Genomic DNA, 13837 nt, shown 5'->3' with positions numbered 1-13837 from the left:
TCCTGGGTAAACCTAAATTGTAATTAGATTGCTAATCCATTCTCAGCTCTGTTTAATTGATCTAATTTTCATCATCTAATTAATTATTTCAGTGTTCGAGTTCTTTGACAGATTTCTTTTGTTATGGTTACTTTTATTGAATTTTCACACTTGCACCTAAGTGTCAAACTAAAATAAGCTCCCACACACACGTGGTTATAGTTAAGTATAAGACAGTGTTCACAATGCACAATTTTTTGACGTTTCATAGTAATTACTGTTAGTTACGGCAGACGTTTCTAGTGGGAGCGAGAAAAAAAATAATGAAATGTCAAAGTAAATAAAAAACATATTCCCAATAAAATGTCAAAATTTTTAAAGACATATTCACAATTAACAAATTAGAGTTTTTGATGTCTTAAAAAGTGACAGGAGATTGGAAATTTTTAGATTTTTTAAACAATTGAGTGAGATAAAATGATGAAATTTCAAAATGATTCACCCCAAAAGTGTCAAAGTCACAATAAACTGACAAAAACTGTGAAAATAGTATATCGTTATTTTGATATATCTAATAATGATAATACGTAATAAAAGTGCACTAAGGCGTATATGCACGTACTTTTTTCAAAAAAAAAAAAATTATTAAATATTAAAGTTCAACATAAGTACAAATGCATTTGACAGTTAACACTCCGAAAAAGTAGAACAATTAGGAAAATTGTTTATCACCCAAATAAGGGAATTAATAAAAATAGATATGAAAAGAAGTAATAACCCCTAACAAAATGTATAATCAAAGAATTTTGACGTCTTATAGTTGTACTCATGTACAAACTGTCAAAAACTTTGCAAATAATGGATGTTAAAAATATACCGTTGTTTCGATATCTCACTGAGGCATATACATACGTACTTCTTTTCCAACAAATTTGTTTTCGATAAAAACACAAACTTTAATATTAGAGTTTAACAAAATGACATATGCATTTGACAGTTGACAGTTGACACTTCAGAAAAGTAGAACAATTAGGAAAATTGTTTATCACCCAGATAGGGGAAATATTAAAAATAGCTATGAAAAATGTAATAACCCCTAACAAAATGTACAATTAAAGGATTTTGACGTCTTATAGTTGCAGCTATGGACTGACCACTTGGTAGTAAAAGTGTCAAAAATTGTGCAAATAATGCATGTTAAAAATGTACCGTTGTTTTGATATCTCTAAAAATGATACTACAAAACAAATGTGTTTTGGATAAAAACACAATCTTAAATATTACAGTTTAACAAAATGACATGTGCATTTGACAGTTGACACTTCAGAAAAGTAGAATATTTTAGATAATTTATCACTACGCCAAAAGTGTATTTTTTTTAAAAGAACTTTGAAACAAACAATAACCCCGAATAAAATGTATAATTGATGATGATTATAAATGATGCACATTTACTGCAGACTCTAATTTAACAATTCATTCCCCAAGAGCCTTTCAGAAGCCTTTTGCATGTCCTTTTTTTTAAATAAACTCAAATAAGTAGAACACTTTTAGAAAAAAAGTAGAATTTCATTTCCTGCTTTCATATTTCTATTGCAACTTTGTTCCTATATTTGCACATTATTCACAACAGAATTCTTGAGTACTTGAGCTACAAATAGATAATTTTATTTTGCATGTGGAATTGTGTTGAAAAGTGTTGCATTGCCACAGCACTCTGTACAGAATATAGTGTATACTTTTTTTTAACACTGCTGGTGCACGAATAGAATGGTAAATTGTTCGGAAAATGTGCGCTCATTAAATTATAATTTGCACCTTTTTTTCCTATTCTCCCCCTCTTCTTCTTTTTCTTCTACTACTTTTCATGATGTTGATATTGTTATGTTGTTGCAAAATCTCCTCCACATCAACATTTATTATTTTTATAATTAAGAAAAATTGCAAACAACTAGAATTAGACACTGCCACACAATCTACAATCAACTACTATTTGTTTTTTCTTCTCTCCATAATTCTTTATGACCTAATGGCGAAAATAATGTGCACTTATAGCGCGGTATATACGATGTGAACATACCTTTAGAGACTTTAACAATATGAGAACTAGAAGTTGTATATATACAATGTTTTTATGAACAGACCTCTTTGACCTAACGAACGAGACACCATCAACACCCGTGTTGCTGTTGCACAAGTGGGGTTTACCTTTGACAGATGAAGTAGGGAATCTCTATATGGGAGAGAGGGTGACGCGAAGAAAGAAACAAAAATATGTGTCTATCTAGAGTAAGACTTTTTGTACGGTTAATGACATGGGAGAGTTCATGTGGCATGTAACTGTACTCTGTACTATACGCGCTGGCAAAAGCCTTCGCGTCGAGCTGTCATCGTCGAAGTAGATCCTTTTTTCTGCTTAGTTCTTTTTTTGTAGATATTTTTAGAATGCAAGCAGACAGACGTTTTGACTGCGTAGCGTACGTCTGTATGTGCGTTTGTACATATGTAATTACCCAGCAGAGAGAAGTCTTCTGCACTTTTCCTTCATCACTTCGAATTTGTGTGTGCCACTTTTGATATAACACCCCAGTGACGTTTAATATTTTGAATACAGTCTTTCATTTGCATTCTCCCATTTGTTTTTGGAATGTCATCCCCATTCTTACGTTACGTTACAAACATATGTTGCACTCAATAAAATGTGTACTCCTCTGATGGCGGAGACATCATTGCTGGATTTTTGGTTATGTCAAAAAGTGACATTTTCTTGAGCGCCATATTTGAAGCAATAATTTATAAACTGTCAAATGAATGAAATTTAGTGTGTAAATGATGTGCTGATTTGAGTTTCTTTTATAAAATGATTTGTAAGAATTTTCACAAAATATATAGCATCTATTTTTGTTCTTTATCAATTCTACTTTAAGTGTCAAACTGATTCTTATTTCTATTTGTACTCTCGATTTACATAACTTGCATGCAATAACAATATTAATTCATTCGTTCAATTTAAATACACATAATAAACAGAATACACGTCGCGGCGTCAAATGGACGTTAAAAATCCATAAAGTTTTTTGTTCCATTTTTCAGTACGTGACTAACGATCCTAAGTTTACACAAATGAACTCTCTTACAACTATGTTCTATTGATTTTATTCACAATAGACGGTTATAACTGATTGCGGTACATTTTTAATTCAATAGAATATTAATAAATAAATTGTACATAGGTATTTGTTTATGAATTTATATAGAACTAATGTGAATTAGATATTGTGAAATTTGTAGAAGGAATCAATTTATGAAACAAGAACTTTATATGAAGGACGTTTTTAAACTAGAACATAGTACGATGCATCTGAACACGCCTTAAAACTGAGTTTGTCAAAAGAAAAAACTAAACAAACAAGTCTAGATCTGGGGAATGGGGAATGTTTAAATTGAACTGTCAGAAATAAGAAAGTCAAATTGAAAGTAGTCATCTTACTATTTTAAGTTTAGACACACTTTAGGATATAGAAAGATGCTAAATGAAAGCAAATGACTAACATTTAACTAAACCATTAAGATTTTGTGAATTTTTGTTAACTTTGAATTTCTGGTGTACTAATGAATGGTGTCAGAATAAATAAACACAAATAAGCTGTCAGTTTCTGTATTTTGATGTTACTGTCAAAAGTGTTTCAAATTTACAAACAAACCTTTGTTATTTCAACATGTGTTGTATAGGTTAGGTAGACATATTGACGTCAAGTGTCAAATAATATGTCTTAGTCAGCAGTTTTTAAGAAAACCCTTACACAATAGGAATATTCCCTGTAAGACTTTTCTCCGAAATAAAACCTCCATAACATATTCCATTGGTTTGATTGTCAAGTCAGATAAACTAATTTAATTGCTTTCTGATTGTGTCCGCTTATTTTCCACCTGTCAATCTGACATTTGCGTACTATGTGCTTAGTTTCTTTAATTAGATCGCTTTGTTAATAGTAACATGCGATGATTTTTCTTGGAACAACTGAAAAAAAAAAAAAAATAAAATAGTAAGATCTTAGATAATGCATCGTCGGCACAACTCTAAGGCCTATTTATTTATTTCAAGACTTAGGATTATTTTCTGTATTGATGTCGACACAGTTTTTGCTTTTAACTTTTTTTATTCCTAAAACGACAAAAACTTATGTTTGCATAAAATAAACCGAAAATATAATTCGGATTATTTCTTCATCGGAAGAAGAATGTTTTCAAAGTGCTTATAATGCAGCTTTGAACATTTATAGGGAAAGTTTTCTCATTTATTTAACTTTTGAACTTATTTTTACTCTTTTTTTTCGTTGGTGGCGTCATCGATGTCGATGAAATTTCCACCAAAAGCTAAAGACATCGCATCTAACAGCAACAACAAAAACAACAATCAAGCCCTATAATATTCTAATCGCCTTAACCAAATCGCTATCGTTCTTTTTTAATCGGATTATATATTTAGGAACGCTAAGTCGCTACTGCTACTACCAAAATCATTACTTTCACTTTAATCCACATTAAAGTTATTTCGCATTGCCGCACTTATAGCCATGAAGAAACACATCGTAATCCAATCAAAGTCTCAATCAATTTGCGCCTAATTGAGCAGCAGCCGTCAGACGAACGACGCGACTATTTGAATGACTTATAGAGGTACATCGCTGTGTAATGTACTTCAGACGCTACTGTTGTAGAAATGGTGCTTAAGTTATTATTGAAGTATATTATTGAATAGCGATGGATGCGGAGAAGGACATTTCCATTTCCAAACAGCAATCGACTTTTGAGATCGAATATAAGATACAAATCTCTATACATATCAATCACGACGAGATAATTACACCCCATGGACTGGATTGAGGCAAATGATAGATTTTGATGGCTTTTGCCAATTGACATTAGATCCGTCAATTGCATAACGGCATAAAGAAGGAAAAATTATAAATATTTGCAAAATAAATTACTCAATATACATTCATGTAGTTGCTTCAGCAGATGTAATTTCCAAATGTATACGAGAGAAGGTCTAAGGCACTTTACCTTGGGGTATGCTCCTCTTACAGATCAGAGTGTGGGATGATGTGTTGAATAGCTGAACACAAATCTGTTTTTCGAGTGTGATTGTGGTTTTAACGACAATGACAGGAAGCATTTGTAAAAGCCTCACACACTCACACAAAAACGAAGGGATTTTTGTTGTAGATATTATTGTTTGTTTGCTTTTGTCAACTAAGTAGCACAGCTATCCATATTGAATGTTGGAAAACGACAAGGATGAATTGATAAAGCAACAAACAAACAAAACCGAAGGAAACCACATTTATATAGGTACACAGAATTTCAATTTGGCCACATTCACATTTGGAGAGGACATCCCACATCCCAACAGCTCGACATCCCAATAGCTCGATATCCCGATCCCAGTTCTGAGAAACCCACAACCGAACATCCCACACCACAATCACCATTCCCATCTTTGCTGACTGTGGGACTGCCTTTGCCTTTAACTTTGCCTTTGAAGGCAAAAAGAGGCTAATGTCTTTATCCGGTAGTAAGTGCTACTATATATTTGTGCTGATTTCTTTAAGAAAAAATAAAAGTAATATCAATTCCGGAACTTGCCTTCAAGGCAAGAACACACAGAGTATAACATAGGTACCTTTATTTCTATGCTCGTGTTGTTCTGTGGGAAAGGAACACCGAGCGACTGGGGGAGAAAATGATGATGGTACACAAGGAATCAATTCCGCCAGCAAAATTGAAGGAGGACCGACCGACCGACGGCGCGCGGCGGCAACGGCGGCAGTAGTGCCAATGGTGTATTTGTTATAAAAAATAATTTCCCATGTGCATTCAGCAAAAAGAAATCCGATATCCATTTTTATGAAGGGTAATGGGGGTAGAGAACCAGAAATAAAAGAAAAGATTCTCAATCGAACCCACAGGGGTAAGAAAAGAAGGATACAATTATAGGATGGCTATAGGAAATTTCCACGGGAAATGTCTCTTTATTTCTCTAAATAGGAAGCCCCAATAACAAACAAAAGGAACTGCCTTTTTGTTTTTTATTTTTTTTTGCATCAAATTAACCCAAAGTTGTTGTAAGGTTGTGTAATTAGATCTTTCCTAAGAAATGTGAAACAAACATACCTACATTTACAAAACCTTGAAAAAATGTAAAAATTGAATATGTTAACACTTTGATTTTATTGCAGAAGAAAAATTGATTTCAAATAATTCTTTTTTGTATTTTTACTAAATTCACAAAACATAGCTTTTAAAAGGACCTTTCTGAAATGCAAATTCATAACTTAAAAAAAACTATAAAAATACAATAAATCAGGTTAATTTTCTGAAAAATAGCTATAAGTTAAGCTATTGAATGTCAATTATTATTGAAAAAGTCGTATTTTCGAGTATTTAAAATTAAAATTAATATGAAAAATGGCGCCCGGGTAAGGAATTTTAGTATGAAACTTACTATTTTTGCTTCAATTGAAAGGTGAGGACGCCATGTTTTCTGTTATTTATAATAAGTGTATTGTGTATGGTATAGTATCAATTCATATTTCTCTACCAACTTGAGTTTTTTTTTTCAAAAGCTACCTAAACCGCAAACAACTTCTATTAGCAGAAAGAACGAGATTAAAGCTAGTAAAAATTTGTCGCTAGTTTAGAATAATATGGTTATAAAATTACCTATTTGAACAACAACAATTATGATTGAAAATGTCGTGATTTGAGTGAAAATTAAAACTAAATTTGAAAAATGGCGCCCGGGTGGGGATTATTAGTATGAACATTTTTATTTTTATGTTTCAACAGAAAGCTCACAACTATCTAGATGTGTTTTTTTTCTTGTTAATACTTAGAATAGAAATAACTTTTGTCAGTGGTCAAGGAAGCTCTGTAATAGACTATCGAGTGTGATTGTCTCGTAGGCAACGAATGGAATGAGCATATGATTGACATGAAAATAGAAGCTGTAACGTATTCAGACCACTTTCCAATGATCATAACGTTCGGACTGATTTCCCTACCGAAACTGAAATGGAAACCGACAAACTAGATGAAATATCAAGCAAGGCTTGATATCTCACTGCTGAGTCAAAGAAATTGTGATCTATCCAAGCTGGATAAAATAATCAAGGAGTCGTATCTATTTGTAGCTTCCAACAAATCCCGGAAAAGCTTCATAGAGCCATGGTTTGATGTAGACTGTAAAAAGCCACAGAAATTATCGGAAAGGAACCTGGCAAAGCAGCTGAACGCAAAAAAACTTCAATCCATTTTAGTATAGGTTCTGATCAGCTGGAATATCACTTTCAGAGTTGGATGAATACAACAGAAGAGAAACTTGTTTTTCAATACTCTTGGTTTTAAAAATGAAACTCTTTATGCTGCAATAAGACACCAAGAAGGAAAGAAAGCATGAGGACCGAATGTCATTCCAGCAGAAAGTATGGAAAGCAGAGCTAATCAATCGACTGACAGCTATTTATAACAATGTCATGGAAACAGGAATGATACCACTAGAATTCAATTAGTCCATCATTTTCCCGATTCATAAGAAAGGGAGCTTGGCCGAGTCGTCTAATTATAGAGGAATATCCTTTCTAAATGCTTCTTATAAAACATTCAAGCTGGGGTTGCAAAAACGTTTTAATGAATGGATAGAAGACAACAAGCTCTTAAAGGAGTTTCAAGCAGGCTTTAGGACAGCTTATTCGACAGTTGACCACATTTTTACCCTTAAAAGTATCGCAGAAACAGTCCCCAATAAGGACAAGAAGCTATATACGCTTTTCGTTGACTTTAAATCTGCATTTGATATGATCGGTAGACATGCGCTTATGTACAAGCTGTATAGTAACGGAATGTCATGGAAGTTCGGAAGAGTTATTCAGAATCTATAACTCTCCCGAATACAATTGCTAAGGTATGGAATGGAGAAAAGTTGTCGAGAGGGTTTAAAACACAATCGGGAGTCAGACAAGGCTGTACATTGAGTCCGATTCTGTTCCCCTTCTTTATTGCAGATCTCACAGACCTTTTACTAGGTGGCATAGACTTCACCGGACAAATTGTTCGTTTGGCATCATCACCTGAATCGTTGCAGTTAAAGATAAACCGCCTGTATCAATATTTTCAGCTTTAGAGTTTGATGGTAAATCTTAATAAGTCCAAAATTTTGATTTTTAAACGAGGAGGAGGCCCCAATTCAGTGAAAGCAATATGGTTTTATAATGGAGATGTCATTGAAGTTGTCAAAGAATTCAAATACCTTTGAGTTCACTTAACGAAAAATTTGAGCATGAAAATTCATCTAAGAGAGAAACTAGTTAAGGCTAAAGGTGCAATTAGTACAACTTGGAAAAGATGTTTTTCTAACAAAAATATAGCAAATAGCAGCAAGTTCAAGATACTTAAAGCGGTATCTGAGTCAGTCATGTTTTATGTGGCACAAACTTGGGGAACGAAACAATACGAAACAGTTGAGAAACTTCAACGATACTATAATAAGCGAATTTTTAGAGGTTGGAAGATGTCCAGTTCTTAAAGAAATAAGAAGGAATGCTTTTGGTAGCGAAATACTGATGCAAAATCAAGACATTCTTGGAGGATGAGTCAATCCATTTTTACACAGATGGGTGAAAAACAAAAGAAGGGGTTGGTGGAGGTGTGTACTCTAAACGACTGAAATTAAGTCTCTCATTCCACCTTCCCAACCATTGTAGCGTGTTCCAGGCGGAACTTTTGGCGATAAAAGAAGTCTTGCCTTAGCTCAAAGAAAACGTAATATCAACATCTGATATCCATATTTTCTCTGATAGCCAGGCCGCTATCAAATCTCTGGATTCTGTCTCTACAAACTCTATAACAGTCCATAACTGTCGATCGTCTCTAATAGAGATGGCACAACAGTTTAATGTTCACCTTTGCTGGGTGCCGGGCCATAGATACATTCCAGGTAACTGTAAGGCAGATGAACTCGCTCTCTTTAAGCAGATCGCATATAAGCTCGATAATAAGTGTCATAACCCGACACTGTCTAATAGGAAAGCACGCCACGAGACTAGGCGCATTCTTAAATGACTTTTGCAGAAGCTGTATGGACGAGGAAGAAACGGTTCTTCATTTTCTCTGCACATGCCCTGCTCTGGCCCGAAAACGCAAGAATTACCTAGGAGAATTCTTTTTTAACGATCTAAACGATCTTAATCATATCGGTATAAGCAGCCTATCACGTTTCGTAAGGGATTCAAACTGGTTATATTGAGCTTAGGAGGAAGCCTCAAGATTCATGTGGTATCACAATGGGCCATTAAAGTGGCCTAAGTGTGTCCGTTTCCATCTTGGACAGCCACTATAACCTAACCTAACCTAGGCAGACGGCAGTAAATCTATGCTTTTTGTTTTTTGTTTGTAAACTTTATACAAATTGTAATTAACGTTACCAAAATAAAAACCAAAGCTAATCTAATCTAATCTACTTACAATAAATTAAATATGAATTTAAATTCTAAGAAGGCTTAAGCTCTTTATTAAAAAGCAAGCTAAATTGTACAAAATTTCTAACAATTTATAGAAAGAAATTAAAGGCTATAAAATAAAGCCAAGTGCCGATAAAAAAGTAGTAATTCGAGTGAAAAATAAAAATGGCGCCCGGGTAAGGAATTCTAAAATGGAAATTACCGTTTTTGTATGCTTAAAAAGAAAGCTAAGAACTGTTTAGATGTCTTTTTAGTTGATTATGAAATACCGATTTGAGTTTTAGGCGGTCTTAACAAAAGTTGCACTTATATTTTTACAATAAAAAGAAGCAATTAAAGCCAAGGAAAATGTGTTGTAGACTTAAAAAATATGCCTATAAGCACACCTTTATTAAAAAAACACCAAATGTGGTTTAAAAGTTACAATTCCAGTAAACATTAAACAAGAATGTAAAAAATGGCGCCCGGGTGAGGAATTCTAAAACAGAAATTACTATCTGTTTCTTTTTCCTCATAATATGTGCCTTGCATGTTATAATACCAATTTAAATTCTATGCCAACTTGTTCTCTAAGTCTAGGAAACATTTGTGGTGCTGGTTTAGAAGAATAAAATATTTATAATTGCACATGAAACCTCGAGTTGAAATTGTGAGTAAGTTGCCAGTAAGTTGTAAGTAACTGTGCCATTTTTAAAATACCACCCAACTTACATAAAAAGCTTGTTAAAAAATAAAATTACCTCATAAAGAGGTCAGGCGCATATGTTGCAGTTTCAAAAACATTTATTTTTCCATCGAACTTAACTTTACAAGTTATACTCATATTTATATGCAACCTTCTATGTATCTACAACTGCAATTGCAACAACTCTAAAAATGTCCAACTCATGTTTGCTACTTCCGTTTAAATAATTTTGTTGTTGTTGTTTTTGTTGTTTTTGTTTTTAAAGCAGAAGCAGAAGCAACAACTTTTTTTCCCATCCATGTGAACATTAAATACAAGAAAATGAAAACGGATGTCATATGTCATTCGCCTTTGGATATTTCTAAAGGATTTTACATATCTTTATAGAAATTGTTATTTGCTCTACTATAGCTCATCTTTTTACATATGTGTTTGTGTAAAGTCGACTCTTATAGTACAACATGTTACCTTTGTGTTTTTGTTTTTAAAGTTTCTGTGTTCCTGATGCACAGAGTCGTACTCGTTTTGACGAAGAACTGAACATACCTGCAATGAAAAATAAGAAAAAGAAATGGGTTACTGTCATGATGATGGTAAACATTAAGTAAATGTCATGTTTGACATAATCTATAAATCAAAAGCAAGCTGAAAACAGACAACAAATTTTATGACAGTTCAGGATTCAACGGAGTTTATTATTATTTCATGGAAGGACAACGACGGATAAAAAAAAGAGTTTATCCTGGCTTCCAACATCAAGTCGAGTCGAGAGTCAAGTTGAGCTGAGCTGGATTGAGTTGAGTTGGCTAAAGCCCTAAACCCAACCGCACTAAGCGATATGCAAAAAAGGACATGAAGCAATAAATCTCCTTCATATAGCCTTCATATAGGTACCTACCTGTCTCTAGGACTTTATATGTTTGTAGCTTCTTTTATTTTGTTATTTTATTCAGCTTTAGTTAAAGAAGGATGAGCAGCAATTGAAGAGTCGTGGTGGCATGGCAAGGAGGCAAAAGGGAACATAAGTTGCCATACTTCCAGGACGAAATTGATTTTTCGTAAAAACAAATTTCTCATATATAATACAGGTGAATATATAAATACTCGCTGCAAAACGATACCAGTACATAACGATAACAGACGGAAACGAACACACAAAGTCTAAGGGTGTTTTTGTACCTGCAGCAATGTATCATGTGCATTGGATTTATGAATGCCGTTTCTGCAGGAGGATTGCCATTCCACATACATACATGTGGGTTCTTATTTTATTCATCCCTTCAAGGAGCCACTTGAGCACTTGAACACGCGGAATGAGAAGTAGAATCAAAAGCAGAAGTAGAAGCAGAAGCAGCAGCATATTGAATACAAAGGACCCTCTGCGAACAGTTGGCTTAAAAAACAAGAGAGAAAGGAGATTGCATCAAGTAGGTAGGAAGCAGGTGGTATAGGTACATGAAAACACCACCATCTGAGTTCTCCTTGGATTAGGATCAAAACATATGCATATATAATATAAGTTATGTGAAGGAATAGGATATGTGCTTGAGACACTCTAATTGTAGCAATCATTTTCTTGATTGCCGTCCTCGAGATGTCCTTTCTTCTGTTCCTTTGGCTTTTATTGCGTGATGTGTCAAACGACTTCTACGTGCAAAGATGCACAACACACACACCCATTTTGATCCCATCTCTGAGTTATATGTATATATATTTACTTCACACACACATTTTGCTATAGTTACAGACACAACCGGAAGTTTACGACTCAAACACTGCGTAATGAGAGCAACAGTGTTCCTTTCCATCATACTCCCACTTTTCCTGCTAACTAGAATGGAAACTATTAAAAAGGAAAATCAGGATAACCTCGTTGTTGTGTGTATAGAGGGTGTGTAACAGTTACAATTCTTAAGTGTTATTTTCAAGCTAGAAGCTTTATCAGGACCAACTGGCAACATCCAACGAACTGCATTTTTATCCTTAATTAAACTCAAGTTAGAGAAAAAGTTTCTATTTCCTCCCTTTTTTTTTGTGTGTGTGTATGTATAAAATTCTGGGTTTACACGTACGACGATAAGGAGGACAATGAATCATTCGTTTCTTTAATTATTTTCCTCACTTCCTCTTCCTTCTCTCTAATCAGGAAATAAAAATGAAAAGAAAAGGTGGGAAATGATGTCCAATTAGAGAGATGGCCACTAGCACAAATCCTCCTCATTTCTGTGAACACATATAGAAGTTGGGTAAAAATGTGAATGTCGTCGTGTGACACAGGAAACTCAATTATACTGTGCTTGTTAAATGACATCGGTCATCGTCGACGACGCCGGCAGTTGTCGCCGCACCCGAAGGGAAGTTATCTGTCTCTGGATGTACTCTTTTATGTGAGTCCTGTTTGATTTTACCTTTTTTTCATTTTATGATCAACTTATTTTTGTTTTTCTGACCATTTATTCCAGAACCAGAAAAATGACTCATCATTTTGGTTTGTGCATCTGTTTCCTTCCATATATATGAACAAAGACTTTATACCAACTCCAATTGAATCAAATTAAAATGAAATATGTATTTTTATATAAATGTATATATACCCTTAAGACATCATCCAGAACGGGACATACACTGCACAATACATAGATATACACAGAAATACAAATGTGTATATAAATATTAAATTCGGGACTTGTTTTTTAATTAAAACTGAATTCAAAATACTCTCTTATATTAATTTTATGACTTTGTATGTTTTAATAATTATTTGTGTAATAATTATTCAACTGGTTTAAAATGGAAATTTTCAAAAATTTATCTTACAAAGTCTTGAAATTTAAAATAAGCTTTAAATTAATGATGTTTTTGAGGTGGTGACTTAAGGTTTTGAAATCAATTTACGCATACAAATTTATCGTATCAATAAAGTCGGCTTATGCTAATGACAGATCTAATTTTTTTTGAAACAAATTCATATTTTATCAAATAAAATGACATTTTTATGCAAAGGTCATATCACTTGATTTTGAAGGTAAGCCATTTTTTAATAAAATCATGTTTACATACATATTTTTGTGTAACGCTCATAAAAAAATATATATACATAGTAGTTTGATGTTCATAACTTTATGACCTAGTTTTTCAAAGATGAGAGTTAACTATGAGAATAAATCAGCATAAGATTTTCTCAAGAGGGCACTTTTGAAGGATTCTTTGTGTAAGAACCTAAAGGAATGACACTTGAATAAAGTAAACATCTGTCAGTTAATTCTTATCTTACTCACAAAATTTAAACAGACCCTAAAAAAAACAAATAGATTGTACAGCGGTTAATTATAATTCACAAATCATGTTTTTGACGTTTGTTATGTTTCTCTGTCAATAAACAGTGCTGCCAACTTTAATAAATACAGATTAAAACTGTACGATTAACTTTTTCAGTGATAAGAGTAAACTATGGGAATATATTAATATACGATTAAGTCGAGAACAGACTTTTGGTGGTTTCATTGTATTTTGAAGGTCACGCATCAAAAACAACTGTCAGTTCATCCCAATCGAAGACATCAGGTTTTGTTAAACGAACCTTAAACCAAAGTTGTACTCTGTCAAAGTTACAATTGGCAGGAAAATATTTTGAACGAATAATATATTTTTA

General features: G+C 33.4%; 1 protein-coding gene across 5 annotated transcripts in view; it reads right to left on the bottom strand.

The window, feature by feature from the left end:
* The window catches only part of LOC129948796 (rap1 GTPase-activating protein 1), a 215390-nt gene that overhangs the window by 30548 nt on the left and 171005 nt on the right, over positions 1 to 13837 (bottom strand). The window contains exon 2 of one of the 5 annotated variants that reach the window (XM_056059836.1): positions 10654 to 10731. The exons of the other annotated variants lie outside the window; for them this stretch is intronic. Within the exon in view, the coding sequence (XP_055915811.1) occupies positions 10654 to 10731 (78 nt within the window). The remainder of the gene's footprint in view (positions 1 to 10653; positions 10732 to 13837) is intronic. 5 annotated transcript variants of the gene reach the window in all.

The sequence above is a fragment of the Eupeodes corollae genome, chromosome 3 (assembly GCF_945859685.1).
Source record: "Eupeodes corollae chromosome 3, idEupCoro1.1, whole genome shotgun sequence".
Lineage (NCBI taxonomy): Eukaryota > Metazoa > Arthropoda > Insecta > Diptera > Syrphidae > Eupeodes > Eupeodes corollae.
Note: the sequence above shows the minus strand (reverse complement) of the source record. Positions and strands in the feature narration are given on the sequence as shown.